Source organism: Plasmodium coatneyi, chromosome 5, assembly GCF_001680005.1.
Source record: "Plasmodium coatneyi strain Hackeri chromosome 5, complete sequence".
Taxonomy (NCBI): domain Eukaryota; phylum Apicomplexa; class Aconoidasida; order Haemosporida; family Plasmodiidae; genus Plasmodium; species Plasmodium coatneyi.
The window spans coordinates 1,160,919-1,184,812 of NC_033560.1; the positions used below are offsets into that span (position 1 = coordinate 1,160,919).

At 43.8% G+C, this 23,894-nt stretch overlaps 4 protein-coding genes across 4 annotated transcripts; 3 read left to right on the forward strand and 1 right to left on the reverse strand.

Moving 5' to 3' along the window:
* Window positions 1-565: 565 nt before the first annotated feature.
* Window positions 566-2,701, forward strand: PCOAH_00012140 (Uncharacterized protein; the record flags this gene model as incomplete). The annotated part of the gene is made up of 6 exons (XM_020058023.1): window positions 566-611; window positions 785-879; window positions 1,046-1,129; window positions 1,282-1,375; window positions 1,499-1,533; window positions 1,676-2,701. The coding sequence occupies 6 exons, from the start codon at window positions 566-568 to the stop codon at window positions 2,699-2,701; spliced, it is 1,380 nt and encodes a 459-aa protein (XP_019913634.1).
* Window positions 2,702-3,265: 564 nt separating this feature from the next.
* PCOAH_00012150 (Cdc2-related protein kinase 1) lies at window positions 3,266-5,013 on the reverse strand (the record flags this gene model as incomplete). Its single annotated transcript, XM_020058024.1, has 2 exons — window positions 3,266-4,908; window positions 4,965-5,013. 2 exons carry the CDS (start codon window positions 5,011-5,013, stop codon window positions 3,266-3,268), a joined length of 1,692 nt encoding a protein of 563 aa, XP_019913383.1.
* A 2,109-nt stretch (window positions 5,014-7,122) lies between these two features.
* PCOAH_00012160 (Uncharacterized protein) lies at window positions 7,123-9,171 on the forward strand (the record flags this gene model as incomplete). The annotated part of the gene is made up of 1 exon (XM_020058025.1): window positions 7,123-9,171. One exon carries the CDS (start codon window positions 7,123-7,125, stop codon window positions 9,169-9,171), a length of 2,049 nt encoding a protein of 682 aa, XP_019913567.1.
* Window positions 9,172-9,808: 637 nt separating this feature from the next.
* PCOAH_00012170 (Uncharacterized protein) lies at window positions 9,809-23,836 on the forward strand (the record flags this gene model as incomplete). Its single annotated transcript, XM_020058026.1, has 10 exons — window positions 9,809-10,877; window positions 11,022-12,946; window positions 13,065-13,234; window positions 13,276-13,415; window positions 13,618-13,814; window positions 13,957-16,041; window positions 16,148-18,342; window positions 18,550-23,416; window positions 23,553-23,630; window positions 23,747-23,836. 10 exons carry the CDS (start codon window positions 9,809-9,811, stop codon window positions 23,834-23,836), a joined length of 12,816 nt encoding a protein of 4,271 aa, XP_019913602.1.
* Between the last annotated feature and the right edge of the window lie 58 nt (window positions 23,837-23,894).

A 23,894-nucleotide genomic window follows, 5' to 3' on the forward strand; every position in this document is an offset into this window, starting at 1 on the left:
AGTGCATCCTAAAATTAAGCCCTTCAGTTTTTTTTTCTTTTTTTCTCAGACTAAGCTGATTAATCACCTCGTATATGTTTAAACTATAGCGATCGAAAGAGCGGGTTAAAAAAAAAAAAATAGACAAATTCGCTTATGTCACCCCTATGCGTATTTTTTTTTTTTTCTTCCACTTGTGTGTATTTTATAAAATGTGAAGGGAAAAAAAAAAAAAAAAAAAATGTGAAGCCTTGAATGTGCTCTTAACGCATCCTCCTTTTGGGCATCGATCGAAAAGACTTTAAATTCCCCCTTTATGTTGTTAATATTTTTTTGAAATTTTTCAAAATAAGTATATATAAGGATACACATAAACGTTTGTATATGCATGCTTGCATATCTTTTTTTTCGTTCCAAGCCTACTTAACGACAAGGATGTCGATTTAAGCGTGGCAAAAAAAAAAAGTCGTGGCAGATCATTCTATTTCGCCATACCTGATTGTGTGTGCCCCTCCTACCCACTTGCGAACATGCTAACGGTGTTAAATTTTTTGGGAATCCCCCCTTGTGTATTCCTTCCACTAAAATGATAGACATCATTCTGAAGATGCTGCTAGGGAAGTACTTTGAACGTATGTCCAAATGGCACCGCAAGTGGGAGAGAGAGCGCAAATATGAATAAAACCAACGGGAATCGCGAGAAAGAAGGCGAAAAGGAATCAAACAGACGATCGGCTAGATTGAATACACTGGCCCCAAATTGGCCCACCCTATCACTGCACTTCTTCGACTTACACACCTGCAGCATGCGACAAGAATTTCCTAACCATGAATATGAATGCAGGAATTGAAATAAGAAACATCATAATAAAGAACGACGAAATTAATCACTTTTTAAAGGTTATCCCATTTACCGCTACGTTTAATAGCACCGCTTTGGGCGGCTTAATGGGGCATGGTTCTACCGCTGCCGGAAGTACCTGCAAAGAGGTGTCTCTCCCATTTTGTAAGGACCCCCTATAGTGAGATTATGCCTCCTTTTCCTTTCACCCAAACCCCATCAAAGAGTAAAAACATAGACGTAGAAATAGTGTACTTAAAAATTGAAAGAATCTATATCAGTTTCGTAACTCTGTCAGGCATGCTAACTGTAAAATGAAAATAAGTAAAGGGATTTCTTCGCGTGTTTTTTTGTAACCCCACTTGGTTATTCCATTCCTCCTACAAAATAGTGCATGCAAAATGATTATGATTTTTTTTTTTTTTTTTTCCGTCCTTGGAACCGCCCCAATCGACTCGCAGCTCAAATTGCACGGTGTGGATTTAAGACTGAAGCCACACATACATAGGAACGCCTCCAAGGGAATTAAAAATAAGTTGATGAATCTGTTAAGACGTAATGAAGGTAAACTAAAAGTGGGAACTCAGCGGCGGGGTCGCTCTCCTGTGCATACCAATCGGAGAAAAAACATTTGCAGTTCCCACTTTTCACTGTATACCCTTTTCATGAACACTGCAGGGAAAGTGGAACTTCTTTCTCCACTCAAGACGGGGGTAATCGAAAGGGAATAAATGATCAGGCGCAAAATAAAAAGAAGGATCGACGTGGTGTAAGACGGCCTGCCCTGAATTACCACCCCGCGTCTCCCATTACATTTCATCACGTTTTATCACTTCACACTCCAACGTTTCCCAGCATGTCAATCTCGAAAAAAACCAAGGAACAAACAAAATCCTCTGCTGCTGCTGCGAAAGCTACCAAGATGTGCAGGACAGTCTCTGCTGCTACAACAACGTCAGCAAAATTAAAACTTATATATGTAAAGATTGCTCTGTTTTGAAGGACCAAGATGATGAGGTACATTTGACATTTATTAAAAAGAAAGTCGCTTTAGAGAAAGCGCATCGGCATGCTTTCGGTGAAGCAAGCAGAAGTGTCTTCATCACGTCCAACTGTGTCCCCACTGCTGCTACTTCTGCTGTGGGGCCGTTACTATACAAAAGTGTGATGGGGAGAAACCACACGATGAGTAGTATGCAAGCCGAACCGGCGGACCATGTCTTTGCTAAAGAACTCATGGAGAAGCAAACCTCCAGGGATCGTTCCCCCTATTGGGGAAATTTAAGTTATATCAACAAAGCCCGCGTGGCGCACAACACAAGTGCAACATACGCACTTAATAGAGTGAACAACCCCCCTCCATATTATTCTGCTCAAATGGGAAAAAATGATCAAGTCCACGTGAGTGCTTCAAATGGGACGCAACATCATCGCAGTGCTTGTAAGCAGCATTTGAGGTGTAACCATTCGGATGGTAAGCAGCTGCGGCAGGGTGTGCATGAGAACATAGGAATGTATGCTACTAGAGAACTGTTCAATGGCATGAAGAATCACCAGGACAAGCACCCTCCGCGTGGCAACTTTGACGACTTATGTAACACCCATTCAAAATTAAAGGGAAAAGAAAGTCTGAGCAAATTTCACATATATGACGACAAAATGGGGGATGACGTTCACCAGAGAAGCAGCAAATTAACTGATTATGCAGGGGTAGATTCTCGGGAGAACGACCCCCGCGGGAGTTACCATAATGGAGGTGTGCCTTGCAGATGCCATCCACTAAGTAACAAATGCATGAGCATGCTATACTCATACAACGGGACAAGTAGCAACAATTGTATGAGGATAAAAATCGACCACGTTTTTAACGCAAAATTGTGATCCGTTTTGCGGTCCTAATTAGGAGCATCACCATGTCAACATGTTGATGAAGTTCACTATTGGTACACATCTTTTTTTCCCCATTCTTTTGCAACTTTTTAAAAAGACAAAAAAGGGGGAAGCACCCCTCGGGATCGCCACAGCAGTGCACCAGAACAGTTTCATTTGCGGAGAGACGCACCTTTTTGTCAATCCGGCTACACACACATGTGCTTACGTGTGAGCATATACCCACAGGTTCATCAAAGTGACGAGCATTTCGCACGACGTGGGGTCACTACAAATTGGGAACAAGTTGAACAAATGGGTCTACGTGGGGAAACAAGAAATGGAAAACTCTGCTGGGGGAAACACAAAAAAAAAAATTGTCAAAATTGCCTGCACGTACAGGCGTATGCACACACACATGTACACATTCGGAGAAAAAATAAACAAAAAAAAAATAACGCGTTTGAAAGGATTTCCACTCATGTGCGGGGAAATTTCCCACTTTTTTATGAACCGTTCAGGTAAAAGTAGCATAACTTTGGCTAGCTCACCCCTTTTTGGCTACTTTTTTTTTTTTTACGAATGGAAGCGTATATTATTCTGGTCAACGATCTTATACTGGCTAGTCATTTTTTTCGACCGAATAACCTTATTGGTGTCTGGAATAATGGGCATATCGCCAATGTCCAAGGGTTTGGGAAATTCCTTAAAGTAGGGATGTTTTAAAGCATCTGCCGCGGAGATCCTATTTTTGGGATTAAAATGCAGCAACTGTTGTAGTAAGTCCAGTCCAGTGTCTGATAAGTATAGACCTGAGAACTGGTTCGCAACATTAGGAAAATGGGAGCGTATTTTGGTGACGTTCATTTTGATTTTTTTTTTTTTAAAAAGTTCTTTATTTTTCGAAATAAAAGAGTATTCATAAAATTCGGGGTAGTCTTCCCTATCTGGTAGACCTAACAAGTTTAATATTTTTAAAATCTGGTCAATTTCGTTTTCCCCAATAAATAATGGCTTCTTGAGAATCATTTCAGCGAAAATGCAGCCAACACTCCATATGTCGATTTTATTTGTATAGCACCTTTCTCCTAATAGCAATTCTGGGGCTCTATACCATAACGTTACGACATTTTTTGTAATATTGTGATTATTTATATGGCCAAATTTTCTCGCCATTCCAAAGTCGCAAATTTTTAGGACGCCTTTATTGCTATACAACAGATTGGTCGTTTTTAAATCTCTGTGCATGACCCAGTTGGTGTGCAGGTAATCAACACCGCTGAGTAGTTGCTTCAGTAGGCACTTCAGTTCCGAGATGGTAAAGCTCGGGGTTTTGTTGTCCAAGAGCATTTTCAACTCATGCTCTACATATTCCATTACTAGGTAAATGTCATTTAGGTGTTTGCCTATCACTACTTCCTTTACTGATAAAATATTTTCATGGTACAATTGGAGCAATATGCTTATTTCCCGAAGGGATGTGATTGCAAACCCTTCGTGGCGCATGCTCGAAAAGTTCTTCAACTGTTTCAGCGCTACTATCTTCTTCGTCTTTTTGTTTTGTGCCCGGAACACTGCTCCGTATGTTCCTTCGCTTATTTTATTCAATTTCCTGTAGTTTTTCACGCTCCGGCATCCGTGCAGCAGCCCCTGCGCTTTAATCGCCTCGTCGTCGCTGGGGGGTCCATCGCTTCCTTCTCCGTCACTTTGCTCTTCGTAACTCCCTTCTATATCACTTCCCAATTCCTCACTTTCGCTTTCGTCCCAGTCTTCTCCTTCGTCTTTCCCCCCCACGTTGTCCTTACATTGTTGGAGATGCTTCTCATGACTGTTTTCCCCTTCATAACGGTTACTCTTTTCATGTGGGTTGTGTTCCCCTTCACTTTTAAAACTTTTCACATGTTTGTTATTCCTCCTGCTTACACCTTCTTCCTCCTCCTGGTTGGTTCCTTCCCTTGTCCGTTTACCAGTGCGATAACTATGATCGCTTGTTTTATCCGGGGAATGCTTCCTTTTATCGCTTGTCTTGGCAGCCTGCTGTGACTCACCAAAATAGCTATTTTCATCGGCTCGCCTATTATAGTAATGGTAACGTGATTTTTCAAACTGGTCCTTTTTCTTTTCATTGCGCTTTGCCATTTCTCTATTGTATCGCATTTCCACTGGGTTGTCCTCGCCGTTTGGGGGTTCGTCCCCCAGTAGGAGTGTCTGTTGCCACCCTGGTCACGGCGGTTATGATAATGGCGGTCATGCCGATAGTGCGAATCACCCCTACCACCGTGGTGGTGATATTTCCCCCCCTTTGGGGGCCCCCTGTCTTCCATTTTGCAGTATATTTAAGAAGTGCTCTAAAGTTAAGTTGGCCTTTTTCCCCTGCGTCGCGTAAAAACGGGGGCAACTCTCCTTCCACTTTGCATGCCTTTTACAAAACGGCTGTTTGTAATTATTAGAAGCTTCTTGCGGTTGTGTCTTGGAATAAATGTAAAATTAGTTCTTTTTTTTTTTTCACTTGGCTTGCTATACTCGCTGCTGTGAGGTGCGCACAGGGTCTTCTTCCGGCGGCCTAACGTTCGTACTGTACATGTCCCTAGGTACATACACATATGCGTAGAGGACGCCACTGATCTGATCGCGCTTGTTTATCTACTTCGCGCACAGCTAGGGGTTGTAGGTGGGCCCCCCATCCGGGAAGTTCCCTTACCATCCGTCGCACAAATTGTTTTCAACACCTTTGCTGAAGTGGAATGTTTTTTTTTCCCCCACGTCCTCAATTAGGTGTTCATTGTTGTTTACGTCATTTGCTTGAAATTTGGGAGAACGTGCTTTGGTGATTTTTTTTTTTTTTTTTTGTCAAGGGAGTTTTCCTCTTCCTGTGCGCATTAAAGCATACTCTGATTGTAGTCATTTGTTTGTACGTTTCTGTGTTTCGCGCAAACTACGGGTAGCTTTCCCATTTGGAATGGTCTCTTACCGTATATATACTTACCATTTATTTATTTCCTATTTATTGGTTTTTTTTTTTTTTTTTTTCGCAAAGTGTGGACTAGAAAATTGGGGCTAATTTTTTTGTGGGGGGGCCCTCTCCTATGCAGTGCAGTATTGTGCTAGAACGGGTGCTTCCCACTGTGTTAGGGAGGTTTCCCTTGGCCAATCGTTCCCAAGCCGGACTTGCTGAAGATGAAGGAAGAGGGTCCTTTCCTCGTGCGAAACTGTTCCACAGTGCTAATGACGCTGATGACCGGTGATGATTTTGTTTCTTCTTTTCTACCACCCCCCGATTGTTGCACATTTCTCTGCGTCAACACATGATCGGAAGGTTTTCTTCTTCCCCCCTTTTGTGAAAACATTGGGGAAGGCACATCGGCTGGAAAGCGCTTACTCTTACACGTTTCTTGACCGCATCTTTCGTCCACACGACTGATTGGTGTGTAACCATTGGTGATGTGTATCCCTTGCAGAGAGGCATACCTATGCGTTTGTTCATCCTGCATCCTGGTTAGTTAACGCTCCATTATGTGATTCCCCATTAGGTTCTCAAAAATGGAAGTCAACATGATGCCGTTTCTCCACCCCATCATGGGGGTCAGCAACGTATATGTGTAGGACCAAGTTAACATGTTCGAGCAGCATGAGGAAAAAAAAAAAAAAAAAAAAAAACAACCATTAAATGATGCCAACAAATTATGAAACGAATTTGGACACACATGTGGTTACTGTATGTGAACATAACACCATGGGCGTTACCCCTCCAGGGGGCTGTCCTTTGCAAGGTCGACTTGTATCTAAACACGACATTCGTACGCGGTTGCGGGAGAAACAAAAATGCACCAGAATCTGAAGCGAAGAAGGCGCGCTGTGGAAAAAAATCGAACGGCTTAAGGGCGTTTCCTTCGTGTCCACACAACGATTTGTTGCCATTCCCCTCGATGTCTTAATGACATCCACGTTTCTAAGTGGATACGCGTCGGGTGATATTCTGGAGAGATGCAGCAAAGGCACAAACGTTTCACGCATATGCTGTCGTGTAAAAATAAGCGCAGGGCGGAGAAACGATTTTTTTTTTTTTTTCCCGCGCGGAGAACGGGGCATTCTCGCGAAAAAAAGAAGCAATTTTTTTAGTGTCCAAAAATGGATCTTCCGTTGGGTAAGCTTCAGCTCTGCGGCGTCTAACATTAAGACTGCATCTGGGTATCTCTACTGATGGTGTTTTCTCCTTCTTTTTTGTAAATTCGGATGGGCATTTTTCCATTTGAAGGCGTCACCTCAGGGTAAGGAGAGACACGAACATTGCGCGTCTTCCTCAAAAAAAGCGACATGACTTGATGCCACTTGGTGGAGCCTCCACGATGGTTAAAGGAAATTTCCCATTCTGATTGCTTAATTATTAGTTGGTTGACCTGCTCCGTCGTAACCCCTTTTCCGTAGTGAAAAGAATGAAAGCCCCGGCGTTCAAACCTTTATGTGACGTTATTCGGATCAAAAAAAGGGAAGATGCAGGTGCAGCTACGGGGAGTGAATTATACAAGGCCTTTTTAAATGCCGGGAAGAAGAACGAAGAGGAATTGCGAAACAAAAGTGTAAAAATAGTAATTTACGAGCATGTGAAGTATGAAGAGGAGAAGCAGCTGGTGAGTAGCAGTTCGGGGAGCGACTCGGATAGCGGCCATGGTTGTGCTAGCCCACAGGGGGAAAATAAAATCGGCAAGAAAGGAAGAAAGAAGAAGGAAACCCAGGGGGAAGAAAATGCCAATCAGCTTAAAAATGGAAGGGAAAGGGGAGCCAAGGATAAAGGCAACCCGAAAGAAAGCGCAAAAGTAACAGGAAAGGAAAAAACAAATCAAGAGGGAGAACCAACTGCAGGCGGGGCAAAGCAGAATGGGGGAGGGGTAGAATACACAGAGAAGAAGGAAGACGGAGCAACCAAGCAAGGATCCGCTACCACCCCAAATGGAAACACCACTTTGACCTTACACACACAAAAAAGCGACGTGGTGAAAGAGAGAAAATCGTCCAAAGTACTAGGGACAGTAAAAATTCTGTACAATTTTTATGTAAATTTATTCGATAAGTTAAAGGAAGACGTGGAAAACATTCAAAGCGGATCTGTGAACAACAACGTCGACCTGTTCCGCGATGTGAACCTCTACGCGAACTGCATTTCTATGTTTGATATAATCAACCTTTGTGAGGATTTGAAAATAATAAAAACTTTTCTCCACTCGAAAAAGGAATGCGAGCTGATATGGATACTCACGGTGAACTACCTGGACAAGGTAGACGTCAACCTGTTTGAGCGGTACAAGCATAAGATTGACGTGACGGAGGGGACAAACACGCCAGGTGAGGCGGTCCCATTGGGAGTGGCCGAACAGGGAAAAGAGAGCGAACAGATGAAGAACAACAAAAGCGAGGCACACATCGAACAGGTAAGTGAAAAAAAAAAGGAGAAGACTAAAAAGGAGGACAAGGCCCCTATTGCGGAGGAGGAAGAAGCCAGCATTGCAGCTGTTGCATCAGAAGGAACGGGGAACCCCCCAAGCGCAGGCCAAGAAGTGCACAACTTGAAGGAGTACATTTATGCAAAGTGCCACGAAAGAAAAAACGCCATCATGTTCAGAAAGGTGAATTTTTTTGTCTTCCTGTATGTGCTCATATATATTATCAAAACAAGTTCGCGGAAAATAAAATCGCTTTCGGATGACATAAAAAAAGTGAGGAGCTTTTTCTTCTTTCTCAATTTGTATGAAAAAAAAAAAACAATCGAAACGCTGAAGAATATATATAAGGATAAGTACTTAACGTTTTTCCAAAATTTTAAAAGCAGCAAGGAAATTGAGGAATACAGAAGGAGGAAGATTTTCTGCCACAAGTTTTCCTTTCACAATGTGAATAAAATTTTAAATGAAAAAGGGGAGGACTTGGTCAGGCTGAAGGAGGCATGCACGCGGAACGGGAAGCAACCAACCAAGGGGCATCAACCTGGGGAGAGTAACGCAGAGGAGAGCAACTACGACTTGACCAATTATGTGGAGACAGCCGAATTAGACAGCGACTTCAACTGTACAGGTAACCCCCAGGACGAAAGTGAGAAGGCATCCCCCCCGCTTTTGAGCCCATACCTACTAGACTATATATTTAAAAATTACTGCTATAAAAAGAAGCACTGGAAAATGAAGGAAAACGCATGGATCAACTTTGGGGTGGTGAAAAAGGAAGAAAAGAGGAGGTACAAAGTGGACATTTATAACCACACAAAATTTAACATATCTGTTGATGTGCTAATCGATGAGGACCTTCCCATCCTTGCCATTTTTAAGGACAAATTATTTTGCGTCAGCTCCAAGTATTCTATATACCTCCAAATTGATGACAGTAAGGAGGGTGAGTGGTTCGGGTTCGTGAACATCGTACTGAAGTACAAGAATGCCACTAAGGGCGATGACGCTGTGCGGATCCCTGTCTACGTCCATGTCTGTCCGTAGTTCTGGGGCACAGGGTTCACGGGTTAGGCGAGCCGTGCGTAAACTGTATTTTATAATTTACTTTTTTACATATTTTATTATTATAATAATTATTTTTTTTTTCGCGCGAATGTTGGGGAAGGCCCACGCGTGATATGTATTACTTAGAGGGAGTATCGTCTCCGCGCTGCACACTCGCGTATAGAAGCGTGGATGCACTGTTTGGCGCATCTTTTTAGCCCACTCACCGAAAGGGCTTTCTCCCTGGAGAGGGGACCATAGTTCGATCCACCCTCTTACTTCGCATCGCCACGCCTTTCTATATTTTTTTTTTTTTTTTTTTTTTTTTTTTTTTTTCACCCCCTCTCATGTGCACACATACAAACTTGAAGCGCTTCGCGCAAATGCAATATCGTTTGCAAGGAAGTAATAAAAAGAGGTGAAAAGGGGTGAAGGAGATAAACCTGCGGAATGGAGAATAGCGTCTAGTTTGGTTCCTCCTCTATAGAGCACATATTGGGGAGAGGACCCCTCCCGCGCGTCGGCTCGGTGATGTCGCTACGGATATAAGTTTTGTGAAACCGTTAATTGTGTTAACCATTCGATGAGCTCCCCCCCTGTGCTGTCTAATAGCACTCCCCGCCACCCCCACGTAACGATGCCGGGGGAAGCGCAAAACAAGTTCGACTTGGTGGACGTGGAGCCCAAATTTCTTGAGTTCCACTACGAGTGTGCAGACAGCGTGGAAACCTTCCTTGAGAGAGAAAAAAATGTAATAAAAAGGAAGCGTTTGAAAATAAAAAATATTTGTACAAAAACGCAGAACATCAAAATATGCGAACCGGATTCCAAGTATCTTAAAATTAAGGGAATAAAAAAGAGCAAGTTGGCTCCTGGGACGAGTGAACAAATTTTCATTGAGTTTTCCTTCGCGGACGTGAATTTTAAAACGGGCAAACTTGCAAACAAAGACAACATCCTGCATGTAGTTAATAGCGTGGAGTCCACTTCGTACGTTACTGTGCAGAGCGAATATACAACTGTGAGCATTCCGATTTATATAAAGAAGAGCATACCTGTGTTTGCCTATGATGATGTTATAAACTTTGGGGTCTGCAACGCCAATCGGACGTACCAATTCGCGCTGAGGGTGAAGAATGTGGGCACGAGGAGGGGCACGTTTGCCCTCTCCCTGGATGATTCGCCAGGGGGAAGTGCAGACAAATGTGCAGACGCACGTGCAGATGATGAACCGATGGAGTGTTCGCAGAGCAGGAAAAACTCAATCAAACGCCGCGACCGCAAATGCCACCCTGAAGACATGCTGATTCAGCTTGACCAGCCTTCCCTCGACCTAAACGTCGGAGAAAGCAAAACGATCAATATCACCGTCAGCAGCAAAGCGGAGGGGAAAATGCAAAAAGAGTATAAAGTCATTTCGCAACAACATAGCTACTTCGTAGAGAAGCAAAGAAACATCACTATCCTGGCCATTTTCACAAACAGCCATACGTCCTTCCTTTTCAACAATGAAAAAACGAATCTTCTGAATCTTCACTGCTTGTACTATGGGAGCAGGAAAAAGTACCAGGGGAAAATAAAGAATGAAAACAACTACGGTATAGTTTGCATTCCCCAAGTTAATGCCATCAATGTGTTCTATTCCAAGGAGGACCTCCAATCGTACGCGGTAGAGAAAGGGGTGGACCTTTGTCAGATATGCCACGGTAAGCACTACGCCAGTGTGCACCGTTAGAGGACTGACGCCTACACGCATGCACACAACATCATGCTAATGATGTGTAATGAAACGTATTTTTCCACGTCAATTTCCCCCATTTGGCACACTTTCCACCACCCTCACACCGCAGATGTGTACCTTCAGGAGGAAGAACACTTAAGCGAAGGGGAAAAAAAGGAAAAGGAAAAACTGTTCGCCATGACGAAGAAGAGGCTAAAGGGGGAGGAACACATAGGAGTCACTTTCTGCAGGGAGGGAGGATACCCAGTGGAAAAACTATCCTATCAGGAAGTCACATTTGAGATTCATTCTAAATGTGACGCCGGTCTTTTGCACAGACTTAGTAGGGACACGGCTTACCTGCTCAACTTCCCTGTCGTGGTGGAGTTATCACTGCGGGTGGGACGGTCTCGCCAGGAAAACAACCAAGTTTATCACGCAACCAAGCATGTGCATAGTGCAACACAACAGGTGCACCTTTCAACCCATGAGAACGACCACACGTTCGACGAGGAGGTTAAGCTGTGTGTGGCATTCTGCTTGACCTTCCCCTGCGTCCTGCCCAGCACCTACCTTCTGAACTATGACAGCATAGCCCCCAACGAGGGAAAAACGCTCATCCTCGAGTTAAAAAACAGAAATAAATTCCTGACGGTTAATTATACCCTTTCGAAGATCCCCTACTTGACGCTGAGCAAAAAGGAGGGGGTAATCTCCCCCCAGGGGAAGGCAGTCCTATCGTTAAAACTTCAGTGTGATAGCGTCAAAATGATGGACGAATACATGTACCTCTATTTTTGCAACAATTTGTATTTCATTGTCCTTCTGGTAAGGGGGAATATCACTTCTACGAATGCATTACGGAAAGGATCGTCCTCCATTCTGCTTAACCCGAAAGGGGACTCATTTAAAAGGAACACCCCCACACATGGTAATTCCAAACAGAGCCACGATGAAGTATACGAACAGATACTCGCAAACCTAGAACTGGAAAAAGTGGACAGGAACTTTTACCAACTGGATGGAAAGCTAGACAAATATAAGTACAACGAGAGATTCATCAACTTTTTAAAGAAAAATAAAAAAAGGTACAACGATGTTTTGAAGCTCATGTATGAGGAGAGAAAAAAGGGGGAGCAATCAATCCAGAGTGGGACCCAAAGTTTAGGCTCCCCTGAGAAAAGTGATCAGATGAAGGGCACAGATAGACTCTCCAAAATTGTAAAGGACAAATTTATATACGTGAATGATCCCCCAGTGGAGCGAATCTCCAGCACATGCATACAGAAGGGAGTCTACGAAAGAGAGAGGAAGAAATACATCCAAATGAAGACACAAAATTTGAAAATAAAAAATAGCGAAACTGCACACGCAGAAGGAGAGGAACAACCCTACTTGATGCAGTTTGACATGCTAGACGAAGAAGAACTGAAGAAAGTGCAATTCGTAAGGATCATCCAATTTGGGTATGTCTTCCTCGGAATAGATTACACGAGAAAGTTTGTTGTCTTTAACCGGAACAAGCAGTGCAACGTAAAGTTGGCCCTCAGTCATAGTGACAACGTCACGACTGACGGGGACAACAACCTTTTACTAGTCGGAAGGGATTCTCACAAAATGAGAAATGTAAAGCTTAACATAAGGCGGGTTACCATAGTGGAGGAACCTCATCAGGATGGTAAAAGCTACGACCATACTTGTTTTAACGATGGTAATGTTAGAAGTCAAACTGGAGTTTCTACTTCATTTGCGGAGGGAGATGCACTCACAGGTTCATGTGCCGACTCACACAACGACTTTTTCCTCCTCAAAATGTTTGAAGAGAAAATTTCCCTCACAATTAATGACTCGCATGAGAGGGAGGTCACCCTCGGGGCGACCCTTGTCTTCCTAAACGTGCTTGTCAACCAGAGCGTTCTCTACTTTCGCTTCTTCGATGAGGACGTCGATATGGGTTGTGAGCGCCACCTGCTTTTGTACAACCCGTTCAACGTCCCTCTGCGCGTGGGGATGGTCTGCAACCGAGCCCGCGTTGCGTTGGACCCGGAGATTTCGGTAAGCATGCTCAGGGGTCACATCGTAGAGGTGCATCTTTGGGGACCGTTTTCATCTACCCCCTCTCAACTACACCCCGTAGTCACATGTCGACCCTTGATTTTCATTCCCACTTTAGGTACCGCCCAATTCTCACAAAATAGTCTCCGTCAATTTTGTCGCCACGGAAAGTGCCACCAGCGTGACCGAGACCATTCGACTGTACTTGGACGGGAGCAGGCTCTACAAAAGGTGTGTTTACGTGTGGGATATTAACTACATAACAAATTATCTACCTGCCAGATATACGTCACTTCGAAACTTCAACCACTTTGCTTCCCACACCGCAGCGTAAAATGCAAATGGATCCCCAACAAGTGCTCCTACAGAGTCACCCCCGTCGAGCTCAACTTTGAAAACGTCCTCCTAAGCAAAAATTATGTGAGGGAGTTTTTCCTAATCAACACGGGTAGGTGTCCCCCTGGAATTGGTTAATCTGTGTTTGCATGTCTTCTCTTCCCGTGCAAACTGCAACCACGCGTGAAGTGTCTACTCGAAATTGCTCCTTCATAAATGTAGGAGGGGAGATGCATCCTCGTTACGGAAGGAGGAGCTTCCTTTCGTCACACCTAATAAACCGTTTTGTTTTCCTGATGGATCTCCCCATCGCTGGTGCCTACCTCCCCCTACAGGAGACTCCCTGGTGGTGTTCCGATGCAGCTACAAACCGGATTGTGTGAGTTTACTTTCCAAGTATAACTACGTGAGGAAGAATGAGAAAGTCAAAATCTTGGTGCTGCTCAATTTAAAGGAAGGCAAAAAAATAAAGGACAAAATTGTACTTACCGTTAGGGGGGCACCTCAGTTGATTCTCCCCCTGAGTGCCAAGGTGAGCTCAGTGCAACTTCGCAGATGTGCAAAAGTACAGATCTGCTTGCATGTGATGGAGCGAAAATGATTTCCCAATTCTTCACTGCAAAGGTTCCATTTAGTTACTTTGCCAAATCCACTATCCTCCCCGCTAACCGTAGGGCACCCCCTCCAACGTCCTCATCTGTGACGGGCTGCACATCCGGCAAAGAAGAGGAGAGCTAAAATGCTATGAAGTGAAAATATTGAACAGAGGACCATGTGATGAAACCATCCTCTTAGACACCTCATCTGTGGACTTCCTAAACATCCAAATGGGAGACAAAAAGGAAAGAACCTTCTCCGACAGTATCAGCAAAGAGTACAAGGATGCAAGTAAAAGAGAAGATGCAGTAACAACGGAGAGGACTTACAACGAAGAATACGATGATCTCCTGACAGACGAATGTGCCAAGTACCATTACAACAATTTTCTGAAGCTCCACAATTGGGTTGCAACGATCTACCAAAATAAAGGGCAAATTCTTCTTAAGGATAGAAGAGAAGCAAAAAAAATGTACAGAGTTGTGGTGCCATCCAAGTGCTTCCTCTCGTTGTGCATTCAATGTTACTCCACCAAGACGATGAGGAAAGAAATTACTTTCCAGAGTCTGCTCAACCGTAATAGAGTTGCATACGAAACATCGGAAGAGTTAATAAAAGTAGACATTGAGGAAGGACACTTGGATGTATTTCCCCCTTTTCTACAATTCATGGATTTACTCCCACAACAAGCTGACGAAGCGTACATATCATACTTCTCGAGAGAGAAGACGAAAAGACTTACAATCAGAAATGTGTTCAGTCAACCTGTGCAGTGGGCACTCCGCTTGGATGAGGAAAAGCGCAGGGAAGTTCACATGGTTCGACACGCACACAGGGGGATGGCAGAATTTGCTGAACGGGAGGGGGTATCGGCGAAGTCGAAGAGAGTGGACAGCATCAAAACGGTTGGAGCAGCCAAATCGTGCGAAACGGATGAACCGACCCAGGAGCGCCAATACCAAGTGCACCCGAGCAGGGATCGAGGCATTCTACAACCAAACGAAGAAACAACGGTGGACATAAAGTTAAGCGGCTTCAAAGTGTGCGGAAGGTATGTGGACGTGCTAGACATCTCCTCCTCCCTCTTCAGTGATCACAATGCAAGGACTGACGACGGCAATCACAGAAACAATCAGAGCGACGCGGCACCAACCCAAAAGGAAGAAACAGAACATGAGATCCATTTCTCCCTCTACATGCTCATACATTGCGATACCCCCAAGCTTCAGTTCGATGTAACCTACATAAACATAATTCACAACAAGCTGAACGATTATTGTTCCTTCCCCTTTCACATATATAGCCATGGGTACAACTACGTCAGGGTAGATTACCATTTCAAGAACCTGCACGCAGAATGTTTTTCCATCTCCCTCGACTTCATTGATGGAAATGAAATAAACCAACAGGTGAAGAAGCTACGCATGATGTTGAAGTGCAAAGCGTCCAGGTGTTTGAAGTTCAAGTCTCATATTGTCTTTAGCGTGATGGACCATCACCAGTATACCATTCCGCTGTTCGTGAGCATCGACGAGGGGGTCGACTTCCTATTGGAGAAGGCGGCCATCAGTTCGTCCATCGAGGAGATCTGCCATCCGAAGGATGAACCGCTGCACCATATGGCGTATGGCCTCCCCCCTGGAGGAAACCACACCGAAGACATAACCATAGATAGAAATCTACACCAGCATATGAACACAACAGACATGCAATATGACAAACAGAACGAACTTTTCTCCTTTTTTTGCAAAAACGTGGAGGAAATAAAAAGGGAAAATACTAACGGAAATAATATATACAAGGGAATAAAATGTAGTAAAATTAGTAAAATCAGAAACGTGTACTACAATAGGGAAGAGGAGGGGGTGTACCCACTGAGAGATATCATTGGAGATTACCTTTTCGTGTTTGTCCAAAAGGTTTTGTTACGCAAAAGTTACTTCCCCCAGGTGATTGAAAGCACAAACGATTTATTTCTCTTCTTTGTGGATCTGCTACTCGACCTATTTTCTTCCATCTATCCAAACAGAATTTTGCAAAACGTTATTGTCGAACTGAAGAAGCATCGAACTGTTGTGGTGAAGGACATGGAGCGACAAGACCTGTTGGATGAAATGTTTACGAAAAAGGTGGAGGCCCTTTGGAAGTGCTTTAAAGAGGAGGTAGGCGTATTTGATGCTTCTTCGTTCGATGTGCCATTAGTCCGCTCCTTCTCCCCATGGTTCACTCCTTTGCATGACCACTTATATCACCACCCCACTTCGACAGGAATGCATCCCCGTGGACCACATCATTTACGAAAATTTGTTACCAGCGGATTTGTACCTTCCCCACGTTTTGGACAAAGTGCCCGACTACTTCCACGTTGAGGAGGAGGACAAGAATGACTATGCCGATAACACAGGGCACCTGTCCATTCAACACTTGGAATCATTTCTCCTAAATGGAAATAAAAAGGTATTCTACTTTGAGCAAATTTTTAAAACGCACGTAAGGCTATTCAGTTACTCCTGGATCACCATCTTCCTGGAGATACTAAACAGGAGAATGTTTGGCGGGATCAACGTAACCTCGTTGATCAACCTCCGTGGGGTTAAACTCTACAGCATAGAAAACAAGCTGAACGAAAATATAAAAATGTGCAAAATTAGCTACCTTGTAATTTTGGATACACAAGACATGGAGCTGAACAAGCATGTCTCATTTTTAAATGGTAAAAAGAGTAGATCCAGGAGAAAGGAAGTCAGCACTTTAACAAAACTGCACGTTAATAGGGGTCGTACTGCTGCACTAAATGTGGCAGGACCATCTGTTAACACTCCTAATTTGGTTGGTAGGGATAAGAGCACCCCCCAGAGAAGCGAAAAATATGCGCACAGTTATGTGAAGAAAAAGACAACCAAGGATAAACCCTGCTGCGAAATAAACTACTTCAATTTTTACGAAAATAATTTTATCGACTTGAAAAAAATTGTCAAAAAAATTAGCAGCTTTTGCTGCTCCGGGGGGGTAGAAGAGCTACCAAATGGGGAGCAACAAACTGTGCAGGGGAAAAACGAACTGGAGATTGCCAAAGGGAATACAACCATCAGGGGGGAGGATATTCCAAAAGGAGGGGAAAAGAAAACACCTGTTAAGAAAGAATCCACCAAGGAGGTCGCGAAAGACGCGCCAAACGGAATTGTCCACTTCAAAAGCGCAGAATGCATCCTCTTCGAGTGGCTCTATTTTCACTACAACAATGTGTACCACGCGAAGGTGGAGGATACGTGGTACGTGTTTAAAGAACACCATGGAAGAAGCGACGATGAGTTGTCCTATACGAAGGGAAATCCTAATGAGACGCTCAAGGGGGGCAAGCAGGAGGAAGCGCGCAAAAAGGGAACCCCCAGTTGCGTCCCAAGTGACTCTCACCATGTTAGCGCTTCGGGGGAGCTATCCCCAAGTCAGATGCAGAAAAACCCGAAGTTTAGCAAAAGCAACTTCCAGGTCGAAATAAAAAGAAAGAAAAAATCGGTCGAAAAGAAGAAAAAAGCAAAAAACATTGACGAATTGAAGGACCTAGTGATGATCCTGTACACCATCATTTCTCACGTCCCCTATTATCTATTCTTTAAAAAAAAAATAAAAGTGAAGTGTAAATCAAAAAGGGACTACAGCCAAAACGTTGACATTCTACTTGTAATGCTCAGAGAAATGAAGTTGAGTAGCTTAATAAGTAGACAGGTGATCGTGCAGTTTAACTACATGCATATATATCTGTTCTTGGCGTCCCTGTATTTTATCCTGCCGAGATATTTGCCCAGCTACTACTTGGTGCTGGACGACTTTCCCGCGTACAAGGTTGATTTGAGCTTGATAAATGATGAAGTGGTGAACAGCCGGAAGGGAGGCAAAAGTCAGCCAATGGGTAAGGCGCAGCAACAAACCAAGGGGAAGCAGCCAACCATGGGGAAGCAACCAACCAAGGGTCCACTACCCCCCCAAAACAAGACCAACGCACCAACCGATGGGGAGAACGAAAAAACAAATTGCGCAGACGACCAAACCATGGCGGACGAACGGGTCATAACTGTGTACAACTTAAATAGCCACATATGCAAATATGAGGTATTTCTCATTGGATGCAATAAGTACCAAATAGATAGGAATTACATAGCCATTGACCCCCTCAAGTCGGAACAAATAAAATTGAAAATAGACAAGGGGTATGACGAAAAGGTGCTGAAGTATAGCTACCATACTAGCATTAAGCTTTCACATTTTAAGAAGAAAAGACACAAAGGGGATATGTGTGACGGAGAAGAACCACACTTTGAGGGCAGTTACTCCGTTTCTTCCTGCTCCTCGGAAGAGTGCCAGTGTCCCTCCGATGGGGCAGACAAAGTGGACGCGCGGACTGACGACGAGAGTCAGGTCAGCCCAGGGGAAGATTACTCCATCTTGGTGCTTCGGGCGGAAAGGTAAATTTTTTTTTTTTTCCGCGTAACTAGCTGTTTTGCGGTTTTAGCTAGCCAAAAAAAAAAAAAAAAAATTCATTTTAGCTAGCTGCTAAAAAGCGCCTCCAGTTTTTGTGTCCACTTTGCTGGACCGCTCATCTACCTAATTCGACGTAGCACACACATAAACGTGGTACCTCTATTTGCATTCCCCTCCCACCCATTCCGTAGCAATCACCTGCAGGACGAAAAGGACAGCGAGAAATACATCTGCATCAAGCTGTTAGAACATGGCGAAAAGGGGAAGGTCGAATTGACGCCCCCAGGAGCGAACATAAGGGGGAAACAAAATGAAGGAAATAACGTAAACGCTAATGTAAACAATGGAGGAACGAGGAGCGAGGTTAACAAAATGCGCACAGCCAATTCATCTCAGCTAAATATTATGCTAAATGATAGCGAAATAAAGTGCTTTAATTTGAGGGGAAAAGTGTACGAAAGTAAGTGTATAGAATTGGATTTGTTCAATAATACGGGGAAGGAGGTCGAGGTGAATTCGAACCTGTACCACTTGTACGTGAAGGATTTGAAGGAGGAGAAAAAAAAGGACAATTTCGAAACAGACGTAGTGAATAGATGGGGCGGTGACCATCTGGGTGGGCACAACCAATGCGCTGTGTGTGCCCTTGTTAATGCCAATTTGAGGAACCACTTGAGCGGCACACCAACTCACTTTAGCTGTTTCCACCTAGTCGACAAAAGCCGATTTAGTTGTCTCCAAAATGAGAGAAAAAAAATACAAGTGCAATTTTGCCCCTTTGCAGAAGGGAGTTATTTCTGCTTCCTTCTCTTCAATGTGAATGACAAAAAGACCAACTACGTCGTGTCGGCATGCAAAGTCAACTGCTCCTTTAACATAAATAACGTAAAGGAGGAAGAGGTCATAAAGATGAACTCCAAAATTTTTAGCTTCTCTTACGATTTAAAAGTTTGTCCTGTAAATAGGGAGTTCCTCAAGTGTGTAAAATTCATCCTTTGTAATTTGAACCATCTGGAGGAAAGGCACTTTCTGTCTTACTTAAGAGGTTACCTAGGGGATATACATAAGGGGAGGGACAATTTTGTTCTCATGTGTGATAATGAAGAGAAAGTAACGATCGAAAAAGGCTGCGCAACGTTTGGCCCACTTGATTGCGATAAGTACATGGAGAAAATGGCATCTTCTGAAGGAGTAGACATAGAACAGCTGTACGAACTGGTGAAGAAGGAGGTCAATTGTATTTGCACTCTCCGGATAGCAGAGCAAACTAATGGAGTGTTCGAATACAACTGCGCTGTCATAAACCAGAGGAATGTCCCCCAAGGTAGGAATCATCTATCCTATGAACAGATGCGAAAATTACACATAAAGGAACAGAAGGAGATATGCGACCCTTTCTACAAAGTATACAAAATTATCGCAAGTGTAAATGATGGAAACAGTACCCAATCGTTATCCATTACGTTTAAAACGAGTGCATTCCTGATGGTGAAGAAAGCCATTCCTGTGTATAACTACACCAACGGGGTTGTAAGGTACAGGCGTGTGTATTCAGACATATTGGATGAGAATAATAAGATACTATGTTACAATATATTTAGCTGCCCAGAATACATAGAAATAGGAAAAGACGTTGAATCTGTCAACTTTGAAGTGAGCTGTTACTCCATCATAGCGCTGACATGCTCCTGCTGCATCACTCTGTATAACGTGAACAACGAAGAGGAACAGATAAAGATAAACGTACATGCTAATGTTATGAAGCCCTACCCGAAAGACACCATCCATTTGAAGCTACTAAATAGAATGAGAAAAACAGCACAGATAGAGATATACAACGATTTGAATGCCCATTGTGAATTTAAGGTTTACTCAGATTTGTCCATCCTGTTTGGTGTAAAGAAAATAGAAATGCTGCCAAAGGAGAGAAAGGCATACACGTTCTTCGTAACAAGTGCACACATAGGAGAATACATGGGGTGCATCATCTTTAAGCTTCACAAGCTGCTTCGTTCAAATCGTGGAGAAGAAAAAAGGAAGGACGTTTTCCCCTTTGGGAACTACTTTTTCTGGTATAAACTAAACATCACCGTTGAGTTGAATAAACCATTGAAGATTTTATTCTTCGAAACGAATGTAGGAGAGGAAGTCAAAAAAGATATTGTTTTAAAAAATAACGGAAAGGAGAATGAGGATTATTTTCTGCTCGCCTACATGAATGAGTATATTGAGAGGAGACAGGTCCAGGTGGCCAAAAATGACATCTACGTGTATAGCATTAAGTACGCTCCAAAGATTCCCAACTTTTTTAATGAGGGTGTAATAAACGGGGGAAATACCCCTGATGGGGACAACGATCCTACCATCCAGAGGGACCTCCAAAATTTTTACTTCCCCCAGAATGGCGACTCCGATTGGTGTGGCGCCCCCGGGGGTGACGAATCTATCCATAGGGAGGAAGGTACAACGGAATTGCCCCCCAACCAAGGCGCTACGCAGAAGCAGAAGCATAAACCATTTCCCCCCAATGAGAAAAAAATATTCGAAGATCTGATCAGCTACTGTAAGAAGTACATTCAGGTAGACATTCCGTACAGGCCCCAAAACATAGGGTTCTTTTTTATCTACAACAAAAATGAAGGAATCAATTACTACATCTTGTTGTTGCTATCCAGGATGAGGAACCAGTTGGAGGTGGGAAATTTCTCCACCTGTTTATCCAAGTCCTGCTTCCTCCATTTGCACTTCCAGTTTAATGAGGAGGACAAGCGATCTGTCCATCTGTTGGAAGGGATGGGCGATCCCCCTGCTGGAAATTATCACTATCAAATCGTGGAGGGGGTGAAACCTCCCCCCGGGGTGGGAAATGCTTTAATAGAAGAAAATTTCCAACGAGGCGCTATTCACACGTGTTGTGCTTACCAAGCATATGATGACGAATGGGGGGAAGAGGTTCCGATGGGAAGTGCAAACACTTATAAGGATGCCCCCATTTGTAAGGACAACACATGCAATGATTGCGCATCGGATCAGGTGAAGCATGAATTGAAATGCATCTACCTAAGCAATAGAAATAACTTCCACATTATAAACCATAAGGACCTAAGTAGGGTTGTTCTAAAGTACAGGCCAACCGTGAATATGTCCCAAGAATGCTACGCCATAATTAGGAGCAACCTGCACGGGGACTTCCTCTACCGGATCCATGGCACATACACAGTGAAGAGAAAAATAAAGGAAAAAATGGTCTTCTACAACTCGTGCTGTTTGTACAATTTTAACGTAAATCTGTTTAACCCCTTTAACTGCAAAGTGAGGGTGAAATGTAGGTTCAAAGGGGGAGGCATAAACCAGTTATGCAAGAACGGTGATGTTGCGCAGGGAAGGGAAGAGAAAGACATGGATGGACAGTACAACACATCCTTGCAAAAGGAGCGAGTTCTACTAAACAACGAAAGGAATTACCTAAAAATATTGAATAAAGAAAACTTTAAAATAAAAATGAGGAGGCATTTTACCATTATGATGACTTACTTTTGTAGAGAGGTTTATTCGAGGAGGACGGTGCTCATAGTGATGAAGCCGCTTCGCAGGGGTGAAACTACTCATGGGGACGTTCCTCGGATGATTACTTACGAATACGACTTTGTGTTTAACAATTTGTTGCGGAGTGGCAGGATCAAGGATGCGCTGCGGTGCATTCCCGCTGTGGGTCCAAGCAAGAATGCGGGGGGAGAGACCAACTTAGGCCAGAAGGAACCATCCCCAGAGTGCGAAGACCTAGGTGTAAGCACACCATGCTATTGGGATGCGGTTGTCGATGATCCTGGTAGCCAGGCGGAAGGTAACCCGTGTGATGCAAGCGATGGGGAAGCCCACCCGTCTGAACAATCTGAATCGAGTCACACCTCACGCAGTCCCTCTGCAACCAGCGAACGAAGTCATTTCACGCTGAAGGCAAGCGAATTGGACACAGCGGACGTGCTGGACGGGGAGCTCAAATTGGAAGAAGTTGATACAAGCGAATTTGAGGAGCACCACACGTGCTTTAGTCCCCCCGGGGATAAGGCCCTATGGTGTCCTAATGACTACGACGTAGAAAACGACATAACGCCCGAAAGGATTCTCCCCTCTGGAGCGGATAATAAAGATGTGGTGCACTACGACGGGAAAATATTTATCGAAAGTATGTGCAAAAGGAAGACGTGCGTAGAGGTGCACATAGATAAGGCCAAGATGCGGGCAGGGCCAACTTCCCCCCAGGATGCTGACCGACTGGAGAGACAAAATAATTCGCTTCACAGGAATGTGCAAAGGGGAAAGTATAACTATAAAATATTTTTACTAAATGTGAAAAATGTTAATAAAAGCGTGGACAGCGTTGAAGATGACGGTGGAGGTGGTGGTGGACCAGTCGGGATGGACGTAAAAATGAATACGCTCCTTTTCGATGTGAATGAAGGACTGCTAAATGATTACCTGTATGTCCACATTGTGGAGGACACGGACACGCGCCTCGTGCTGACTTTGGAGCTGTTGGCATTTCTGCCCTTCCACTGCAGCTTTGACGTTTTGGTAAGCAGGACCGAAACAGTGGGAGAAGCCTACAATGTAATCGAGGAATTTTGCGAGGGAGAGCCCCACCGTAGATGCACCACCCTCGACCAGCATAACATAAGCGTAGAAATATTAAACTGCATGAACGTATCGAGACAGTACCTAAACATCACCGTTGACGATAATTTATGTGGAGAGACAAAGCTTAACATTTTTTATAACCACACAAGGGACTCCTACTTCGACGCGTATGTGGTTAGGCATGATCAGCTAAACAGCAACAGCCACATGAGGGATGAAATTTTAAACTTTGAAGTGAAGCCTAAATGTGGGATTCTAAAGCATGGATGTTACAACAAGTTTTTCATTACAAGAACGAACAAGAATGGGGTCTTATCATTTAACAACTCGTTTTTGCTTTTAATTAAAACGGAGCGGAATGTCTTTTCGTACATGGTCTTTTCTCGTTACAGGGCGGCCCCCAGCGGTGCGCTCGCAACGGTAGGGGTGTAACACAGTAGCGGTGTAGCGGTTGACCGGTTCATCGGTTGAGCGGCGGATATTCTTCCTCCGACCGTTGTGTGCTGTCATCGAGTGTGGCCACACCGGTTACTCATTGCCCATTCCGTCCCCTCAGGAGGAGCATAATAAGATAAAGGAGATCCTCAACGAGAACAAGAAGAAGTTCAGCGTGCTCTTCAGTTCGTTCAAGAAGGTAGGAAAGGACAAGCATTTATACTAACCGGCGGTGCGTAGGGGGTAAGCCGCTTTTCACATGTCGTACGCGTAAAACCGGCTCACATAAAACACGCTCTCCCAACAATCGCGCAGGAAAAGAAGGAAAGTAGTATCTTCAACCAGAAGAACCAGATAATCATTGAAGATATTTCCAAGTCGACAAACGAAATCAGAAATGCCTAAATGGTATGTATGTGTCTGTGTGTAGGTCTAATAATGCGTGTCTCCATGTGGATATGTT